General features: G+C 37.8%; 1 protein-coding gene across 1 annotated transcript in view; it reads right to left on the bottom strand.

Annotated features, from left to right (window-relative positions):
- ANKRD28 (ankyrin repeat domain 28) overlaps positions 1-22,659 on the bottom strand; it is a gene marked incomplete at its 5' end in the record, with an annotated part of 75,569 nt that overhangs the window by 16,235 nt on the left and 36,675 nt on the right. Inside the window, 10 exons of the mRNA XM_084260021.1 lie at positions 826-852; positions 1,486-1,597; positions 5,476-5,616; positions 7,142-7,210; positions 8,521-8,584; positions 10,716-10,798; positions 11,197-11,311; positions 11,708-11,786; positions 18,470-18,682; positions 19,781-19,923. Of these exons, the coding sequence (XP_084116147.1) occupies positions 826-852; positions 1,486-1,597; positions 5,476-5,616; positions 7,142-7,210; positions 8,521-8,584; positions 10,716-10,798; positions 11,197-11,311; positions 11,708-11,786; positions 18,470-18,682; positions 19,781-19,923 (1,046 nt within the window). The remainder of the gene's footprint in view (positions 1-825; positions 853-1,485; positions 1,598-5,475; positions 5,617-7,141; positions 7,211-8,520; positions 8,585-10,715; positions 10,799-11,196; positions 11,312-11,707; positions 11,787-18,469; positions 18,683-19,780; positions 19,924-22,659) is intronic.

Below are 22,659 nucleotides of genomic sequence, written 5' to 3'. Positions count from 1 at the left end.
TAAAAATAGCAATGATAGTAGAGGATTACCATTTCCTCAGGAATTCTAGATCCCCTTCAACCTTTTAAAGTTTGAATTGCAAAGACTGCAATCCCTCCGCTATGTTCACCTCCCCAGCACACTTGCTAACTGTTGTTTAACAATGAGATATTTAAGCCAGAAGCAAATCTAAAATTATTTTTCCTGCAGCAGCCATATGAAATACTATAGGTTAAATGAATACAAAGGCAATACAAGGACAGGTGAGAGGAGCTGTAGCAGGACCCGCCCCCACAAACAACAAGTAGGCATTTAGATCAGGTGAAAAGTCAGCAAGAAAACAAAACTCAAAGCCAGAAGGCAGGACTGATGTCTCAGAACAGAAAAAACACTTCCCAAGGGGAAGAAATGGACCCCAAAAGAAGCACAAGCATTATAAAATAGAATTAAAATCTGTATGCATACATTCCTATTTCTTACTTCCAGATGTGTCCCAAAGTTTTAATTCTGGGTCCTTTTCAAGACCGTATTTCACTTAGTACACTAGCAGAATTAAAACATTTGAAGTGTTTGAAGACGACCAAATATACTCAGATTGTTAAGTTCAGATCACACTTTTATCATATGGTCATATGAATGTTTAAATGAAAAAAAGGCTTAAAAATAACTTTCTATTTTACAATTCTGATTTGCGACTAAAACTAAATTGCGACCGAAATGAAAAAAATAGATCTATGCATTGAAGAAATGGTTGAATAAGTCTAAAAATAAGCAGGGTTTTTTAAATTACATGCTCCCTTTTGCCATACAGTAGTAATAACACAGTGAGAAATAATACACACTTACAACATCTAGAGGCGTTTCACTTGCAATCTGCAATTAAAAAAATTCAGAATTCACATCTGGATATAAAAGTATGATTTATGTAAAATTAACTAGTTGTATAACACAGAGAAGGTAAAATTAGCATATCAAATAACAAAGAGATTTTGCAATGGGATTAATAAAAAACTACCTGAGGTTTTATTATCTAAAACTCTGTTATGTGGCTGTTAGTTACTGTAACTACATGAAGTATTTTAAAAGGCACCCTTACTTTACGGGTTTTCCATACATTTCAATTTGTTCCTTCAGATGATACTTCTGAAATATCTTAACACTTCTGAGCGAGATAACCTGTAGTTATTTTATTTCAGCCATCAGGAAAAAAACTTAGCAGTGTATCTTAAGTTAAGAAACAAAACAAAACTAATATCCCACATCCTCAACCGGTTATCTCTTCATCTCAGCGCACTGTCTTTTTAAGCCAGTATCTACCATCTTAACTCCTCACCTTGCCCCTATTTTAAGAGTACTGAGGGCTTAAATATTTATCCTGACAGGGGCTGAGAACCACTACTGCCCTAGCTTACGGATGGAGAACCAAGGTGGAGGAATACCCTGGCCTCTGCATCATACCCTGTAAGAGCAGCTGTTACAGCTTTCATCTATGATATGTTTTCTTACCAATTCAAGACATAAGCGATGACCATAAGCAGCTGAATAATGAACTGCATTGTATCCTTGTTTGTCTCGGATCCCCGGATTGGCATCGTTTCTTAGCAAGTATTCCAGGCACCTATTTAAATTGACATACGCAACCATGTATCTAAATGTTCAACTTCAACTTCACACTAAGTGATAAATTGTTCCAATTCAATTGGAAAACAGAATACAGCACACAGGAACACTGATTTAACGTACAATATTGGCTAGGACTAGAGAACACCTAACCCATTACACCAAGCGTTAAGGTCAATGACAAAACTTCCCAACTTTGAAAGAATCCTTTGCTGCAGACTTCCTGCATCCTCTGCATTACCTGACTTAGTTAAAGCCAGCATTTCATGGCCATCTTCCTCTTCGTTGATACAATTGCTTTCACCTTTGTTAATACAAATGGTTAATAGTTCTGTATGTTTTTCTGTATGGGCACATTCTTCTGTACTTAATACAGAAGCAAGAGAACCAATAGCTGAGGTCTTCATGGCAGGTACGCAAGAGTCTTGGTATGTATACACACGTACAGTTCCACTGCCGGACACTATTTACTGATGTATTTATATAGTAACTGCACTTAGTTGTTGGCATGCTTACATCCTACCACTCCTTACTTACTTTACACAAAGTTGTAAGGCAGAACATGATCAGCACAGTTTCAACCACAGACACTCAGCCCAGGAGGATGAAAAATAAGGTAAAGTCAGGCCCCTCTCCTGATTTTTCTCTTTTAAGAAACTCCATGTATGCACACTAAATGATTCCAACCACTAACCCTACTTATTCATCATTTTATGTTGTCTACCATTCCAGCAACACTTTGCAAAGTCACCATTATTACCTTGAACTTGCTGGTGAAGCCATTTGTTTATTTGAAGTTTGCTATGGCTATGCTATGATGTCATGCAAAAAAACATGCAGTAGGCTATGGCAGGGTTAGGCTTGAGAAGCCGGAATCCTAACATGACCTCTGATCAGTGCTGTTACAAGTAGAAACTTGTATCATTCAAAACCCTGGAGAAGATTCAAACCTTGGAAAAAGAGAGGCAGAAACCCTACAAAAGCAGCCACCACCTGAGGCATGACCCTGCAACATCAAAACTCTTCTTGCAAGGAAGGGCCTGGAGTCAGCAGATGGAACAGAGTGAGTTCATCTGCTGAACAAGATCCAGTACCAGCTGTGATGAAATGGAAACACATTTCAACACAAGGCAGCTGTACGGGGTGAAGGGCTCAAGAGCCTCATGAGCAGCAATAGACCTGCATTTGCTTTTCCATCCCAAAGGTTGAAAATAACAAACCAGGTGAGTGAAGATGAAAGGGGCAAGAAACTGCAGGAAGATCTATGACAAGGAAGTGTCTAATTACTAAGTACTCTGTCTCATTTCAAAGTTGACAAGAACAGGAGCGATATCAACGTGCGCTCTCATGATTTTCTGCCCAGCATAAAAGGACTTAGATTGGTAGCAATAGAGGTAAGAATTCTCCAGGTTTAAAGAATAACATCTGTAACACAAGGGGTAAGTAACTTTAAGTTCAACTTATCTAATAAAAAGCTACCTGTAAAGTCTATCTATGTTTTTAACCAACTAATTGGTGTTTTACTTGCCCAGTAAACAAATGTCTGGATTTCATGAATGGCAACCAGGCCTGTAAGTTTTTATTTCAGTTGAAACAAGATGAGATTTCTGAGAATCCAAAGACAAGTCAATGTCTCCCATCGAATGAGAACTACTCTCCCTACATTTTAGTTGTCAGCTCATCTTTCTTTTTTTATCATCCATTTTGTATTAACATTCATGGCTCATTAATAAATATTGCTGGCCTTGGCTATCTAAACTTCTATACTTGTGTACTTTCTGTATTTGTGGGCTCACAAAAACCTCAATACACTAAATATACTGTGGGAAGAAAAAACCTACTAAAAATCCTTGAGTACCCAACGCAAACCACACAATTATGTTTGCTATTTCTTCTCATCCAGAAAAGAGATTAACCTTGCATTTTTTGCATACTTACCTGCCCTCAAAAGACCTCTTTAAAAGGAGATTGATCAAACGTTTTGAAAGCCCAGACCAGTTACTTTTGCGACCCATTTATTAACTGGTGTACTGTCCATTAAATAATTCTAACATAGAAAGTGGGTGAGTTTTCTCCTGTAGGATGCTGCTTAGTTTATCTCATTCTACACTCACATTTCTTTCTCAAGTCTTGTCAAAATAAGGCCTACTGGTGTTTGTTCCAGATCAGAAGCACGCGTTAAAGATATAAAAGAAACACTTCCAAACAGGAACACACAGGAAAATAATTTTCAAAAGAAACATCCCTGTCCCTAAAATCTGTCTTTAAAGATGTCTGAACAAAGACTATAAAAATGCACATAAATATCTTTGGAATGCCTATGAGGATAATTTCTTGACTTCTTTTTCTTGTTGCCCGGGCTTTATATTCCAACTCTGTGATAATTTTTAGCTTCTTTCCTATTTTGAATATGAGCTGAGCAGTACTGGTTTTCCAGCTGTTACTAATCATCCTCCTGCATCAATATAAAAAGCTGCTCCTCAGGCCATTCTGCTTTGCAGCCTGTCTTCCTGAGAGCCAACTGTTAATCAGGAGGGCGATATCGCACGGGTGCCAGAGACGATTCTTTGAGCTATCTCCCAAAGCTCTGCAGCGTTGCCATCATCATTCTTGCTCCTGCCTTTTTGTAAGACAGATGGCAAAACGATGTCATCTGAAGAACCATTATAGTTTGGAGGTTTTCAGAGCAACTGTGAAGCTAAAATTAATCCTAGCTCAACTTGTAAGAGGGCAATTAAAGTAAAATTATGGCAGCAAACTCCATTGGGAATTGAAAGTATATCTAAAAAGCAGCAGACAATTTTGTTTCAAAATCTGGCTTTACATAAAAAGACATGTACTTTAAATATTAGTTGAATGGCCATGAAAGTGTTCTTTCTTTATCCTTCAAAACCCACCTGCCAATTGTATGCCCCCTCATTCCTACTGCTACCCTCACCGTATAAAAAGCTGCTGCATTAAGGAAGATGGTACGGCACTAAGTGGCACCTGTCCAGCAGGGGTGTCACCACAATGCGACGCTGCACGCCAGCTTGTTTTGACCTGCTTATGTGAATGTGTGTGCACCCAAGTGATACTCATCTGCTCAATACAGACATTGCCTCGTGCTTTGGTAGCCCCATTAATTTTGTGCTGTCTCTATGAGCTTTACACATAAGCACTTCAGTCATTAATAATTGCATGAAATATAACCATTTACCACAAAACAAACACACTCAAGAGACATTTATGGATTTAAGAGAGTTTCTCGATGCATTTCATTAGTAAGGCAGTAATTACCTCACAAACATTTATACTAACAAGAGATAGAGTTGTGATGCCAAAGAAGAACTGTTTAATCAAACATCAAATGGATAAGGTACCTTATATTTGAAGTCGAGGTAATTTCTATCCTGATGTAGGCCTACTGTAACTCACAGTATAGTTTTACAGTGTATTTTTGTTTAACTACACAGATTTTAAGGCAACATCAAGAGCCCTCCACAAAATGCACCATCCCTCACCAGAATTTGATTTTAAAGCAAAATGACCCTACTGCTTGCAACTGTCGTAACAACCCCCACAAACGATATTTACTCAACCACTAGACAGCAGGTGGGCTTGAAAACTCTATTCCAAACAAATTCCTTAACTGGGGCACCTGCATTATAAGGCATAACAAGAAAATCACAATACATTTTACTACTGGTCATTTTTCTCAGAAATACTTGCTAGATAAAATATTTTAAATGCAGTGAATGACCCAACCCACTGAATGCTTCGTCTTTAAAAAACAACAACAAAAAAATGCATCTGGCAAATCTAAAGGCAGAACATACAGTTCCCAGCTCAAATGTTTCTAAGGACCAAGGCTTCAGGACAAAGCATGCCACTTACTTTCCATCTGTGTCTGATGCAGCTGCGTAGTGCAGAGGTGTACAACCCCTCTCATCAAGGTCGTTCACACTAGCTCCAGATCCCACAAGGGCAAACAGGCACTGATAATTACAATTGGCAGCAGCATAATGGAGTGGAGTTCTTTAGTACACATTTAAATAAAAAGTACAATGGTAAATAACAGCAAAATAATAGAGAGACAGAAAAAGCAAAATAAAATGAAACTTAAATCCTTCTTAAGTTTTTAAGCAAGTATTTGTGAAGAAGAATGCATCTTTACAATATTAAAAATTGGGGCCATGTTCTAGGGGCCATTTAATAGTGCAGAACAGTATCTAGGGGACCTATTTGCCAGCCAAAATATGAACAAACTTTGTCTTAAGGGAAGCTTAATATGAATTTTCTTGTGTAAATATATAGAGGAAGATCAAATTTACATCAGAAATACTATTTTTAGTTCAGTAAACTCAAGCCACATGGAAAAACATGGACAAATTTAAGAACTGCATGGCAACTAAACAAGGTAAAAAATCCCTACAACGAGTAAGTAGATGTTTTCAACAAACAGATCAGAATTTTATCTAAAACAAGCATTATTTGTTTAATTTTAACTATAGCAGATGTATTGTTAAATTAAACTTTTAAGAATATACCTTGCCTTCTTATTAAAACAAATGATAATCTCAGAGGAAACTTATTCCAGCTTCAAATACATAAACAATTCTCTAAAACTGGTTTGGATAAAATTTCAAAAGTTCCAAGGACTCAGAATGCTATTTTCTGTTTTTAAAATACCTCAATTTTGAGGAGGCAGAGAGGCACTTTATAGTATCCTACCTCTTCCTTCTCCCTTAAAATTCTTTTTCCCATTTCTCTCCATTTTTAACTATTGTAATCTTTTCCCTCTCCTGCCATTTTCCATATAACATGCATATTAAATCAAAACCACAATGAACATAGGAAAACTTTCAACGACAGGAGTTGTGACAGATAACTGTTCCTTTCTCAGGAAAGAATGGAAGTGGAATTTAGAGCAAAAAGCAACTTTGGATCCATAACATAGTCAAGGCCTACTCCTGCTGTCCACATCCTGGAAAAAAATCATATTTTCCATGATGTGATGCGGGAACTTACACAAAGTACTGATCATGCCATCTAAACTTAAATCATTCTATACTAAAAATAGAAATGTGATTCCAAGAGAGTTCAGAGCATGAATAAGGAAGCAGAAAGGGACAGATACAATGAAAGGAAGACAGTGAAGCAGTTATAATAAAACAATGGATTTTTTTGCTTTTAAAAGAAAGGTAGAAATAACAGATTTATAGATTTAAATAACGTATCATTTGGAGAACATCACTAATGTCCTTGGATGAGAGCAGTTTAAACTCATCAGATCCATGCAGTAAGCAAAAAAAGTCTCATAAATTGCAGCTGAACAAAAGTCAGCTTTAATAAACAAGGCTAGACACTTAACAAAACACAATAAACAAAACATGTTTGCAAGCTTTGATAGCATATGCTGAAGCACAGATTAGCAGAGACATGGCATCTTAAAAAAAACCAACATCTGAACTGGAACACACAGACTTGCCCACATAGCAATAAGCTACTTCCATAATACTTTTAACAGCCCTTTATGATACGCAAGTGTAGAATGTCTTACCTCCCAAATCTGTCCTTTTTGTTGAAGTCTGCACCAGTATTTAGCAGGAGATTTAGGCACTCCAAATTCCTATCAAATTAATGCATTATTACTTGTGATTGCAAATTTTATTTCCTTAATATTGGCCTCTGCAAATATCAGAACTGCTACACATATAAATCTCATACGTTGTTTTTAATGGAACTGAACTATCATATGAAAATTTTTGATAAATATATTTTTGTATGTAAAATAAATGTCATAATTGCAGAACCAAATTAGGAAAGAATATAAATTATTTCAAGTATCTCTAAATAAATTTTATTGATGTCAAATGGCATGCATACAGCACATAAACATTAACTTAATTTAATAGACATTTCAATTATTTAAGGCAAACAAACAATAACACCTGCATGCCACATGCTTTTTGCTACCAGGATTCCAGCACAGAGGCGAGTTTTTAAGGTGTGGATTTTTAAAGGCCAAATATAAGTTGCAACAGAAATATTTCAAGTATAATTCATTTTCAATACAACATGATCATCTTAATGCATGTACAAAACTGCTAATTGTTTAAATACTATCTAAGTAAATTTCCTAAACTGGAGATGAATGAGGGAATGTGTCACAAATTATGTGTTTTTATATGAAAAGATAACATTTTAACCTTAATCACTTGCAACATGGATTTGGATTCTTCCGACTTAGAATGATTACTTAACAGTATTACTTAAACAACATTGAAACAGAAAAATGAAAATATCAGTATCATGGAGTTCTTGTGTCCCACAAAGTGTATCATGAAATTTATTACCCAATTCTTCCAGGCAATTTTGAGTAGCTGCTATAGAAAACCTACAATACAATAACAATAATCAATACGGATCACAACTCAAGTGATGAGCAAGTAGTTCTGACTACTTCATCCACCTAAGCTCTGGAATTTAATTATGGATTTTAATTTAGTTAAGATTTATCTTTTGCTTTTGGATTTGGTAAAAACTTATTTCCCAAAGTTGCTGTTCTCCACCTCACATCCTACAGTGATCTTAGCTGGGCATGCCATCTTTGAATGCTGTAAATTCTAAAAATTGTATCACCATCCATGGGAATCTAAAATAAAAGTTCACTTCATCCCCAAGCATAAACCTAAGGTAAAGCTGATGATACTTGGACACTGTACTCCAATAATTACTTATTGAGCTGAATACTTAATTTAGATTTATTGTTTGTAGATAAGAATCCATCTTGAAATTATTTTGACGTTTACATAAATTCCACAGGGAGAGGGCAGGAAAAGCACAGAGAGGAAATAATAATAAAAGGAAAAGAACAGGAATGATCAGCAATTGAAAAAAGAGCACTAAATTTGAAAGCATGAATGCTTTTTTACATACCCTCCAGCTGCAGCTGCATGAAGACAAGTCCTGCCAAAGTCATCTGGTGTGTCAATGTCAAAACCTACAAATCAAGTATTTTGTAAAACCATTATGTAACACCACCTTCCACAAAGCTCCTCTCATCTACAAGATGAAAGAGAAATGCTTGCTAAGCAAACTTAACTGCTATTTGGAAGAAGGAAAAAAAAAAACAACAAGCACTTAAGCACTAAAAATTTACTTCATTTGAAACATGTCCTTGCTACTTGTAATAGTTTGAAAAACAGGCATTCAAGTAAAACTGAAAAGGATAAGTTGAAAGACAATTAGCTGCACTGAGGCAAGAGGCTATACACTTTTTCTTATCCTATTTGCCTGATAACATTTCTGCAGAAGTTAGTACTGAATATAAAATGTACGAAGGTAACAGGAAAATTTAAGGATATGCTAGAATTTATCAGTGTTATGCAGACATATATGTGTTTTTTAAATAAAGTGGGGATTCAGCACTACTAAATCCAGAAGCTACTTAAATTTCATCCTTGAGTTTAGCTCTTTAGTGCCTGAAAAAGAAATCTGTTAAGCTGAAGTCTGTAAACAGCAATTACTTACAGAGTAGCTCTTTACAGAACATTTTAGTTTTCTCTTCCCAAAATCTGTGAACTATGGAACTTCAAATTTGAGTCCACAAACATTAACTGTGCAATTCCACACCTAACCATGTATTTTGATAGGAAGATTAAGATTTGAACCAGGTTTCAAAGCTACATTTTCAGTTTGAGAAAACTACTATATTCTCCTTAGATTCTCTCTCTTGTGTAACAAGACTTACTCATTAAATCTCCAGTTTTGATACTTTTGCCTGGGAACACTATTATCCCCACCCCCCCGCCCCTTTAAGAATTATTCAACAACAATAAATAGAGAACAACACAGGATGTGTTATTCAAGATTGCTACTATTCCAGGCTGTTTTCCTACACCATATTCTCCAACACATTTTTAAGTGCCACTAATTTCTCCTTCTATTTCAATAGGCCGTGATATACAGGAAACAACTCATAGTTTACAGCTCTGATTTGAGAAGCAGTCTTTGATGCCTTTGCACATCCCTAGGGTGCTAACACCACTACATAAGCTTCGTTCAATACTGGGACAAAGCAGACTGATGACTCTTTTTCTCTCAAGGTCTGCATGTGAATATCAATGAATTTAAAAAGCTGATATTCTTATTTTACATAAATGAGACTCTTCCTCAGAAAACCAAGAAGGGCACAAAGCCCGCAGGTAGCAATCCCCACACCAAGAGCATGCACTAATAAGCTGTGAGCAGTATTCAGTCTTCCCAGTCTGCAGGCTAACCATGAAGTCCGTATCTGCCCCAGGCTGGATTTACATCCAAGTTTGCTCATCCTCTGCCAGACACCACTATCAAGCCTTCTGGGGGTATTCCTTTGCCACACGGAATCGCTTCCTTCTCCCCAACCCTCCGTCCCGTATTTTTCTCTTTCAGAAAACCTGAAGTGCCTTCAGATTAACGGGAGAACCATTCAGTTTATTCTTCTGTTCCTGAAGCTTTCACAGTCCTTCAGACAAATGTAACTTTTCAGAACTGCAATGGTTCAAACAGCTCAGGGTTCATACCAAAGCAAAGGGAAGTAATAACCTTACAACCCTCCTAAATTTAGGGGAGGAATCAAACAATGAAAGCAAAGTTCAGGTTGCATTTAATTACCAAAAATACCACCAATGCAACTGTTTCTTAATGTAGCAGTTCAGACTCTTCAGAGCTATTAGGTGACTATAGGAACCAATGGGAATAGACTGATCTGTACAAAGCTGAAGACAACAGAGAAGGGAAATGGGGGATTGCTTGATGAAGACTGGAAAGTCTTTCTCCTTCAAGTTGCATTATGGTTTGAACCAGTCATCCCACCTCTATTTCCAACTTAAAATGCACAAACACAACATTTTAAAAATTACAGATGCATTATTTCAGTTTGGATGATTTTTAATTACTTACAAAAAACATTGCATTTACTTTAACTACGTACTATCCATTAAAAAAGCAAGCACATGTCCCAGTCTACTAATAAATCATGGAGATTTTTATGTATTACTTAACTGTATTACTAAACTAAACTTAATTAAAAGCTATTCTATGGACTAAAACCCCCCCTTGAAGTACCACAAGATTTTTAAAGAGTATCCTACCTGATGAGAGGAGCTTTCTGCAGCAGTCTGAAAATCCACTTAATGCTGCCAAATGGAGAGGAAACATCCCATGTATACCCCGCCTAAGATACACCATAATCAGGTCTCACAGTTTCATTACAATTAAAATAAACCAAACATGATTGTGTGCCAAAATGGGTTCAGCAAACTACCTAATTAGAATACTGAGCCTCAGGAAAACTTCCCATATGAAATACTTTCTTACACGCTGCAGGATGCATTAATTCAGTGCAACAGTCTATTAAGGCTTTCAGAGCTTTCACTTCAAATACATTAGAGGAAAATCAAGGGTTTTTTTTGTAGAAATTGCAAATATAGCTACTTGAACCCACAGTATAGGATAACACACAAAGTATTACAAGCTGAAAACAACATTAAAGCAAATGTACTAGCCTTGTTAATATAATAAAAACAATTTGAAATTCTCTCAGCTTGTATTCATGTCACTGAAGTTACCTACTTTGCAGTGTCAGCACCACTCGTAATCAGAGTGTTGATTAAAAGCTCGTGGCCATATCTAGCTGCTATGTGCAAAGGAGTATTTCCATTCTTATCTTCACAGTCTATTTCAGCTCCTATAATAAAAAGCAATTTCTAAGTAAGAATATATGTAGGCATATTTTTTTAGAAAAACAGCAAAATAGAATAAATGTTAGAATATCCAAAACAGAGAGAAGCATTTTATTATGTAACCATATGGGACAAACTTTCTGCGACCTGGATTATGGAAGAAAGATTTATACATTTTTCTTGCATTCTGAAAAAAAAAAATCAGTTCTTCAATGTAAATTATCAAGCTTTATAAAGCAAATATGCCAGACTCCACCATTAACTTAACTACTTCTGGAGGCTGGATATGAAAAAAAATTCAGTACACTGTTATCAATACAGGATGAGGAATCTATTCATAATACTGGAAAGCTGATGGCAACACTACTCCCTCCCCCCCGCCCCCCATTTCCCCTTTTTACCATTCTGAATGATGGTTTGAGATCTTGAAAATCTACCATGGATTGCTGTCATGTGCAAAGGTGTTTTCCCATCTTTACTCTGGAAAACAAAAAGCAACCCAGTGTTTAATTATGGCCAGTAACAGTAATCCACCAGAGCTGACCAAAAAACCTCCAGGACATTCTTTTACTTTCTTCTCTCTCCTCTACTCCCTCCTTTAAATCCTTTCTATGCAATTCTGCAAGACAGATGCTGGCAGTGACAAGTCAGCTTGACATGACAAAGTTCTGAGAAAAGCTGCTCTTAATCACCCTTCCAGCTGTGGGGGACAGCTCAGTGATGCCCACTCACTCACTCACTCACTCACTCACTCACTCCTTTATGACAGTCACTCTCAAGAGAAGGACGACAGCACACGACTTTAGCAGCAAGCCCATGGCCAACTCCTCCCTTGCCCAAGACCAAAACAAAACAATGCTCTTTAAATTGAGTTTGTTTCTTGACAGTTCATAGCTGTATTTGCTATAGAGGTTTACACTTTATATTGGAAGACAATACATTAAAAGCTCACGTGTTTCATGGAAATTTCTGCAAAGTGGTATTTCTAAGCTATTTATCATAAACCACAGGAAATCCTAGGGTAGAACTACTCAACCATAATAGGTACCATACGTTTGACACACATACCAAATGTGCACTTAGTCACTCACCCAGTAAAGATGCCCTTCAAGTAGGCCAACCCTAATGCATAAGGGAATTGCAATTTTTGACAGCGCAAAATCAAGACCCTTACAAAAACAGTTTTCTGTTATTATTACTTCAGGATGATTCCTCTCCCCCACCCCCCCACCTTTATCATAGATAAGGGAAAGTTTGACTGGGGAAAAAGTTCCTACAAATGCACCCAGAAAACTGCAAACAAGACACAGAAAATAAAAGCACTCTTGGGGGCACATCCATACCACATCTTTAAATTTTAAACACTGCCTTTTGAAGAGTATAAAATGCTCACTAAAGACAAAGATGATAAGGGGAACATATGTTATGAACCATATGTACTGAAATATCATGAACTGCTGTCACGTAGAAAAGTATCTCCTCGTCTTTACTCTTTGGAACCAAATGGCAAAGCATCTATGGATGTGTTCCTGGAAGTCTGCTGGAGACCCTTTTAGACAGAGCTAGATGTGGAATTTTTACTTATGTTACTGCACAGAGCAGAAACACTAACTAGAACAATGCAATTCTGAGAAACATTGTCTTCTCAGAAAGAAACAAAGCACCTGATACTGAGAGCCAAGCTATGTCCAGATGTTTCATATACCAGATTTTTTTTACCATAAATAATCCAAAAGACACATCCACATATCAACAGCAGATGCAAAGAAACACAGAAAACAGGGTTGAAATCCACAAGAACCAGACAACTGATTTTACTCCTGTCACTGGACACTTTAAGATAAGGCCAAATAAACACATCATAAGTGACCACTGCCCCAAGCAATCTCTATGCTCTGATTTTCTTACCAACTTTATTCTGACGCCTGTGTTTTGTCTTTCTCCCCATGGTTCAGGTCTACTCTCTTTATCCAACTATTCATTTTCTCTGTGTCTAATTATTTTCCTCCTTTAAAGCAATTGCTTGTGTCTGTTTCCCTCACTCTTCATATCGTCTTTAATTTAAATGAAATTAATTAAAGAGAAATTTATTTCAGAATCAGAAATTTACATGAGAATCAGAAATCAATTAATTTAAAGAGAAATGATTGCATCAAATAAGCTTAGTTGGAGTGAGTGACCAAAAGCTTCTTTAGTAACTACCAGCAGTCTCACTGGCTCGGATATGCTATTACCAAAAAGGAAGGCTAATGAAGAGTAAGAAGATGGAGTGGGAAAAAGCAGACATAAATCTCACCAAGTACATTAATGAAGTACCTTAAAAGGACGGAAGAATGAGGTGACAGTATTAGAAACTGATGAGCATGGCAGTACAGTGAGAACCTTCAGAAGACAACTTGAGTAAGGCCTTGCAAGTAGTAAATCATAGAATCATAGAATGGCATGGGTTGGAAGGGACTCCAAGGATCACAGAGCTCCAACCCCCCTGCCACAGGCAGGGCCACCAACCTCCAGGCCTGGATCTACACAAGGATCTTCAACCTGGCCTTGAACACTTCCAGGAACGGGGCATCCACCACCTCTCTGGGCAGCCTGTTCCAGCACCTCAATAACAAACCACAGCATAATAATGGATTTTTCATGTTTACTCTGCTCAAAATTTCTTAAAAATTTATGTAATACACATTCCTAAAACAATGGATTTGATTATCCATGGTGCCTCTCTCCAGTCTGTCTCCTTTGCATGCCAGGAATAACTTTACACAGAACAGCAATAAAATTAAATGAAGATGATAATTTCTATGTTGAAGCTAAACTGCTAGGTATAGGATTCCATTCAGAATTCCCTTCTTGGACACCTCCAAGAGAAGCATGCACAGAATTGGAAATAGTAGCCGAAGCATTCCTTAAGTACTGAAACAGCAAGGTTCTACTCACTGAGAAAAGGGTTTGTAACACTGTTTCCTGAGATGCCAGGAGGTTGGACTGTGTAAGTAAAGAAGCATCTTCAAAACTTTTGTTTCAATTTCTTTTTTTTATACCCTTAAGGGCATAAAAAGTATCAAATACTAGCTACAGCTGTGGCATTTTACAAGATCAGATAGGAACAGAGCATAGCAGAATAGCTGTGGTCTAAAGATAATTGTGTTTCAGTAAAGGCAAAAGTCCTGTGTGGTAACAGGAAAGAAATCACCCAAATTTCCTCTGTCACTAGAGAAAACATACTTCACATCAGAGCAGTAATCGCTGTTGGACAGAAATAATTAACACACAGCACAAGGTATTCTTTTCAAGTGATTACTCAGATATTAACTGTACTCAGACCACCAAGCTTTAATGAGGGTCGGGGGAAATGTGGGTCTATCACGCCACTGCATTCCCCCAAGTGAAATCTCCCCCAACAACAACTCTCATGTCCCAGTATCACAGTGGAAGTAAAATATTTTCTCTGTTTAGGTCACTGAACTTTCCAGCAGGAAAGGAGCCCATCAAACAACTGATACAGTCATTACATACTGATTTCAATGCGTTACTCCATGCATGAACATCCTGAACAGTGAGAGCGTGCTGTTGCAATGAGCAATACTTAACAGGATTCACTGTTCTACAGTACTGCATGGACACTGAGAAGGCTAGAAAAACAAGTTTGAAATTATGTCCTCCACCTACAGAGGTGATAAAAAGTGTATTTATTAGAGGTTTAAAATGTCTACAGCTCATTATCTTCTGGTACACATTCCCTTATTGAGATGAGGCCAACATCCACAGATGCACCCAAGCATTCACCCCTCCATCTACCACCAGAATAAGAGTGTTTCCTTTTTACTTTCCCCACTAGGTCACCCACAGCCCAAACCACTCCAATGGTACTGTCTAGTTACACCAAGATTGCCATCCACACTGACTGTTAGCTCTAAAAACACAGAAACAGTTGCACAAGGCAGGGAACTACTGAATCAGATTGCAGGAATATAATTATGATGAAAAATAAATCTTATGACAATTTTAAGAATGACTTTGAACTTCAGACTCAGTATTTGGAAACTGAACAGGCCTGGCTTCAATAACTACTTACTAAGAATGCTCTAAAAGCACCCCACAAACTCTACATATTACTCTTAACTACACAACATAATCTAATTCAATTTTCACTTTTTTTGAAGAGGCTGTTACTCTGATTAAATCCAAGATTTGATTTATCCTCATAGGCCTTTCCAGGGAAACAGAATTTGACTTGGAAACAATTTTATTTTGCCTCAGTTCTAGCACTTTTCAACAGTGCAAGTGGTAAGTCTTCATATACCGAGTCAGGCTGTTCACAGCTCCAGGTGCGAAATCACAGGGCAAATGAAGTCCTACTGGTATAAATCCACAGAAATGCTATTAACAGAATTACAATGGGGACACATGTTGGTGTGGAAACAGGATAAATTCTGTTTTCAAGCCATAATTGCTTGAAATCCCTACATAACCCCTGCTTGCTTAATTTTGTACTTACCAGTTTTGATACTTATTAAATCAACACGTTTTAATTAAAGCCAAACTATACTATAGCTAAAGCTGCTAACCCATTCCACTGTAAAGACATTTTCTTCAGTAGCCAAATCTTTATTAAGCTCTTAGGCTTTAGCTGAAATTCTCAGCTCTTTGATATCCTTCAGGCTGCATTTCTCAGCCCCATCACTATCTCGTGTTTCAGAAAAAAATACTCTGTCATCTCAGAGTAAGCTGCAGAGGAAACCTGAGTTTACCCATACTAAATCTTCTAAGGATTTTTTTTTTTTTTACATTACGGGAACCACAAAACTTATACTTTGGATTTTGTAACTTAAAATTGAACAGGAAAGAAGGCAAAAATACCTTTCTCTGATAATAATGCATCTTTTGTCACTTCCAAACAAAAATTCACCCACAGTATAAACTTCAAAGAATTCAGGAACTCTGGCAGCCACTATGAAGATATTAGGCACTCTCTGCACAACTTATGAGGTTACTTAGTGTCATAACTGACTAAATACAGCCAGCATCCACAGCCTATACTATACACAAAGACTTGCATTTTAAGCTCAAACACAAAGATTCTAGTGATCTTTAATACTGTTTAATTATCCTAACAACATGTTGGAAGCATTGAATTTTCATTCCTAACCTACAATTAAGGTGTATTTGAAAACAAACAGCCCAAAATAAAAGCCCATTATTTGCTGCACATCTTTACAAAATGAACCCCCTCTACACTCCTCTCTTCTGCATTGGAAGTCACGAATCCTTCCAACCCATCATACAGGGAAACTCTAACTCTTTGCTCAGTAATATTTATGTTTCTTTTTGTGTAAGTAGCATATATACATAATCATTATATTTAACACTGTGGGACTAATTTCATGACAGAAGTCAGGGCAGGCCTGTAAGGCTAAACCCTCAGACAGGAGAAAAACCTGAAAGGAGGGTGTAGACAGCCAGGTGGGGGTTGGTCTCTTCTCCCAACTAACAAGCACTAGGATGTGAGGAAATTGCCTCAAGTTGTGCCAAGGGAGGTTTAGATTGGATTTTAGGAAAAAAATTCATCAAGAGGGTTGCCAAGCACTGAACAGGCTGCCCAGGGAAGTGCTGGAGTCACTGTTCCTGAAGGCATTTAAAAGATGTGTAGATGTGGTGTTTAGGGACATGGTTTAGTGGTTGGACTTGGCAGTGCTGGGTTAATGGTTGTGTCTGATGACCTTAAAGGTCTTTTCCAACCAAAATGATTCAATGATTCTAACTCCAGTCTGGAATATTACATAGAGCAGAAAGCTGGCAATGAAAATAAATGGACTGTGACCTGTGTATTTTAGGACAAGCTGGCTGTAAACCCTGTAGCACAGCTCCTGACTTCTCCAGGGCACTTTGATGATAAATTCTTCCACAGCTGAGTATAAGTATGTTTTCATTAAATGACATGGATGTTTACATATACGTAAAAGTGAGCAGGGAAACACTTCCCCCCACTTCCCCAAATCAAATAGCTTATTTTTAAAGTACAAATTTTCAGTGGGCCACATATTTTGTACTAACCATAGATATTTAACTGTATTTTAGAATTAGCAGAAAATCAGTGTGTGCATCTTACATGAAGTTAATTCCAAACCCCACAATTTTACTAGACATTTCAGCTATTCTAATATTGAACTCTTACCCCAATTGTGTGGAAATTAAAACTCTATTAAGCAAAAGGATAGATAATTCTCTCCCTACGAAATGCAAGCAACGGTACAGGCAATTAGATGCATTCTTAGAATGTTTGGACTCATCATTCCACATAATGATTTCCCCACTTCCCCCAGCCTGAAGCCATCAAGACACCAGATACTGACACTGAATATTTCTGAATCCAGTTAAGTTTTCATTACTACAATAAAAATCAACTTAATACAAAGCAGATGTCATCACATCTCTCTCACATCTTGGGACCTTTCTCTCTACCTGTGAGAAGATAATAGAAAATTTATGCCATATTTTGCTGTTGTGATGTGGATTAGAAATTCTGCCCACACCAAGACTGGATTCCAAGGAATCTTCTGCAGCCAAAGACTTCTGACCAAGCAGAGATGTAAAAGGCATACAGACTTTGCTCACAAAGTGTTTATGGAGTAATTAAAACCCCAGTTGTTTAAGACTTTTCACTGGCCTAATCTGCTTACTTTTGTATTGTAATACACCCTTCACAAATCTCCCATTAATTAGATTTTACATTATCAGCTCTTCAGCTGCTCCAGCATGTTCACACAAATTCGTCTAAATTTTTTTTTTTTTTAAATAAGCAACATAAAAGAAGTCAAACAAACACGTTCTTCAATTTTTTCCATATGATTTGCTCTTACTCATATAGACGGACTAGGGAGCCAAATAATATGGACTTCTGACATGTAGACACAGTCATGACTGACCAGACAGTATCGTCATCTTTCTTATTTAGCCTTTTGAGCTATTTACTACATCCCATTGAGGTTTTCAGATTCAGATCAAGTTTCCTGAAGCAACACACCATCTCATTTTTTCACAGAAGTACTCCATTGATCAGAGGAAACTTATAAACACTACGGTAACAAGGATTTTGAAAAATCACCTCTGATAAAGACATTCTCCACCTTTAAGAGTGGATGGATGGCTTTGGATTCACCTACCTTCATATTTACATCTGCTCCATTACAGACCAAAAGCTCTAAACACAACGCTCCATGTGTTGATGCAGCAGCAAAGTGCAAAGGCGTAAACCCCTTCTCGTTCATTTGATTCACATTAGCACCGCAGTCTATGAGTTCATTCACTACAACATCTTGCCCGTTGTAGCAAGCTACATGGAGAGGAGTATTTCCATAGGCATTTGGTTCATTCATCTACCAGAGGAAAAAAACCACCAAGATTAGTTACCAGGCAAAACCCTGTATTACTGTAACAAGCACAAAGAAAAATCTCAATGTCATGAGACGACTTGGTTACATTTTGGATCTCTTCAAAACCAGGCATTGCAAGCAAGTTCTGGATGTAGTACTTTGATTGAAAAGGGGTTGCTTTACAAGCCAGCCAACCTCCTCCAGTTGCCCCCACACCAGTCTCCTGCACGCCACTCGATGATACACACGTACGGGAGAAACATCAGGGGCGGCCATTTGCACGGAGCCCATGGACTGAGCACAGCACGGACCTCGATCGCTGCTCAACAGTCAGTATTTGTGGGCTTAGACTAAAGAGAGAGGTCAAAGGGACCGAGTACCCCCAGAACAGGCTGTAGGCATTTAAATGTGTAACTCCTCGAGGCAGCGTGCATATACACCTGCAGACAGACTTTTCAGTGATACTGAGGGCCTGCAGGTTCTGAGTACAACAGGAATCCCAGTTATGAACAACATCTAAAATGCACTTGCATACCCTTTGCTAAGGAATTACAAGAGGTGTCACTGTTTAAGTATCCAAGTTAGAAAACAGCAAGTGATCTCTAAACCAAGCAAGACTCTAAAGTATGTAATTCCTCCTTTTTTGGGGGGTGGTAGGTGGGGGATGTGTAAGATGTATAAAGTTAGAATTTGTTTTCATGTGCAACATGATACAAACTTCTGATCTATTTCTCAAAATACGATTTTGGCAGCACTCCCCAACCTTGCAAGACTAAACTGTGATGCACACTTTCTAAGTGCAGGTAGCGTACGGCCTTTTAATTTGCATTTCAATATTAATATAATTTTAATTCTGTACTACTGGAATTTCTCACCTACTAAAGACATATTTATTTCCACATAATGCTGCAACATCAGCAAGGCTCCTAAGTTACCTTGAGGAATGAGGTTTTATAATAAAGAAAGTGCATGTGAATTAAGATCTTTGGAAACACTGTTGTCACTATATAATAACACCCCTACATCAAGAGTGGGCTACACTGGTAAGAAAAGCATTTCAAACAACAACAAAAAATACCACTTTGTTTTATTCTTCCTTACATCAACTCCAAGGTCTAGAAGATACTTGACTACACTAATCATCCCACTAGATGCTGCAGCATGTAAGGGTGTATACGATTTCTTGTCTTTGCATGTCACTTCAGCTCCATGGGTCACGAGTAATTTCACAACTTCAATATGACCTAAACAAATAAAGACAAAAAGAATGAAGCTGCATTTTATATTTACCAACCCAAGTTTTCAAACTTAGTAAGTGTACAATTGTTGTAACGTGTACAAGAAATTATTCATTTGGACCTAATCTGAAAAATAAAGAATTATTCTTGAATTCTAATTGCATTGTGAAGATTGTATATACACACACACACGTATATATAAATAGAAAAAATCATCTCCAGAAGGGAGTATTTCCACGTATGTCCTCCAATAATCATAGTTTTATACTGCAAAAATAATTTCACATATTACAAAATATCTTGTCTTCTGCTTACCCTGAAGGCTTTTTTTTTAGGAAGATTTGAGACCAAGAGGTGACATAACTTTGTAATTATTAAACAGTTACTGCAAATTTCTCTTAACAACTTGAGAGACAGTGTGACTGTCAGTCTTTCACCTTCACTTCAACTGCAAACATGCCTGTTAAGGTTTTTAATGTCTTCAGCAAAAAGTTACACAAATATGAAAAGGAAAAAAATTTCTGTTTTTATATAAAAAAACTTCCCCCCCAATCTAGCTTCTATTACTTGCAAAACCTTTAAAATGTTGATAAAAATCATAGAGGATTTAGGAAAACTCGTATTTTCAAAACTGACTCAGGCATTTGAGGAACCATAGCCTTTTGGAAGCATTAACTATTCTTAGGGCAGAGAGTATGAGTTGAGCAGGGTGGCAGGGAAGGGATGACCTGGGGATGTTCCAGGTATGAAGGCAGAGAAGGGAAGGGAGGTTGGGGAGCCCACCCCAAGGTAGAGGGCAGCGGCTCTCACCACCACACCAGCTTTGTATCTGGGCCAGGAGCCCCAGCAACGCCCCGCATCCACAAAGGGCAACCCAGCTTTCCCCTTCACCATGTCGCACACTCCCCCACTTGCTTGCACGCAGTTGTGCTGTGAAAATGAGGTAACCAAGAAACCTGTCCTTCTTGCTCAGTCGTTCATTTAACTGCCAAACAAGTCAATCAGCTGAAAACACACGGATAATCACGACAAAGTTGGTAGAACAAAGGAGCCTGTTTCAGTTAAACAGACAAAGAAAAATTCAGCTCTTTACCCTTTGTACAGAGAAGCATGGAATTCTTTGTTTCACCTTTCAAGTGACACCCTTACCTTAATTAAAAGAGCAGTGGTGGGCACACTAAATATTATGCTTAGCCAGTCAGACATGTAAGTAAAAAATATTAAATCCAGCCTTCAGATGAAGTGCTTCACAAAAAATGAAGTCTTTCCTTTCTTGATGACTTGGAGAACGTGCAAACGTTTGAATAGGAAGTGCCCACCCAAAGGACTGCACAGCTCTTTCGATAAACGTTCAGTCACCACGACATGTAATTTATGCTGTGTGCCCACAGACATACAAAATGAGGCTTCACCTAGCTATACCCATCAGAAACAGAGCTGAGCCAGGGCAATGGAAGTGCTGCAATATTCCACTTCTCAATTACTTCACTGTGGCGGGAAAGAGGAGAAAGAGAAAGAAAAGCACGATGCTCATCTTCTGACCCAAATACAACGGGGACAAGAATGAATACCAGCCCTCTATGAGAGACAGAGGTGCAGAAGATACTGAGAACAGTGAAAGGAGCAGAGACACTAACACAACAGTGGCAGAAACACTTTAAAAAAGGAGGGAGAAAAAAAAACAACCCCCAAGGAAAAAAAAAAAATCCCTGACCTGCATGGAAAGCACAAGCAGCAACCAGTGGAAGAGGCTCAAACAGAAGAGCAAGGTGCCTGAAGTGGGAAGCGCGGAGGAGACATCCCGATACGCTAACGCGCAGGAATGAGAGTCCATTTTAGTCGCAGCACTGCAGCTGGACAGCAATGGAGCTGGGTGAAAAGCAGGAAGGAAGGGGAACAATGGATATAGCCCTAGAAAGTTATTTATAGTAGAGTGACGAAAAACTTAACTCTTTTTTTTAATTCTACGGTCAGTTTTATACGGTAGGGAAGCTGTAAGGCTTTCTTCAAACAATGGGAGCAGTGTAAAATGGCTCCAAGTTGCAAGAAAGAACGTCAGAGAGGGTTTTTTCCCCTTGTTTGAAGTATTTTAAAAGTGTTTTTCTACTCCATTGTCTACGAGGCTATTTAGAACAACAGACATCAGATAAATTACATTTTTCTCACCCAAACTCTGTTCATTAAGAGAGTTTCCTGTTAACAGCCTAAGAAACAACACTCACTAATTTGAAATAAATGTAGCTTATCTGAAAAACAAAAGACTTTCTTTTTCCATCTGGGTGAGCACAAGCCAGAGAAAACGTCTGTCCTCTCTCTCACTGATGCTTGTCAGATCTCTGCCATCTCATCTGCAGGTTTCATTCAACAAAATTTTGTAGATCAACACCTTGAATAAGGCAGCAGGAAAGCCTTGTCACAGAACATGCTCTGCATATGTAACCAGACTGCAAAATTTTAATACAAATTACTGCAATTGGCGTGATAATGGAGACTGCTCTTGCAACATCTCAGTTAATATGCTATCAGTACTTGATGTGCAATATCACAGAGCTTCAAACTGTAAGTTAGATCATTAGTGCTGTACAGATCACAATTAGCAGGTCTTCTCTTCTGAAGACAGCCCAACAGAGTCCTGTTCTTTTTAGAATTCCATATAGATTTCACAGCCTTATTTTACATTGCTATCCAACTATTTCAGACCTGTGACTAATGTGAAATTTGTCGGAGACTGAGTTCTAAAAA

This window comes from Gallinula chloropus (assembly GCF_964237585.1).
Source record: "Gallinula chloropus genome assembly, chromosome: 2".
Taxonomy (NCBI): Eukaryota; Metazoa; Chordata; class Aves; order Gruiformes; family Rallidae; genus Gallinula; species Gallinula chloropus.
Note: the sequence above shows the minus strand (reverse complement) of the source record. Positions and strands in the feature narration are given on the sequence as shown.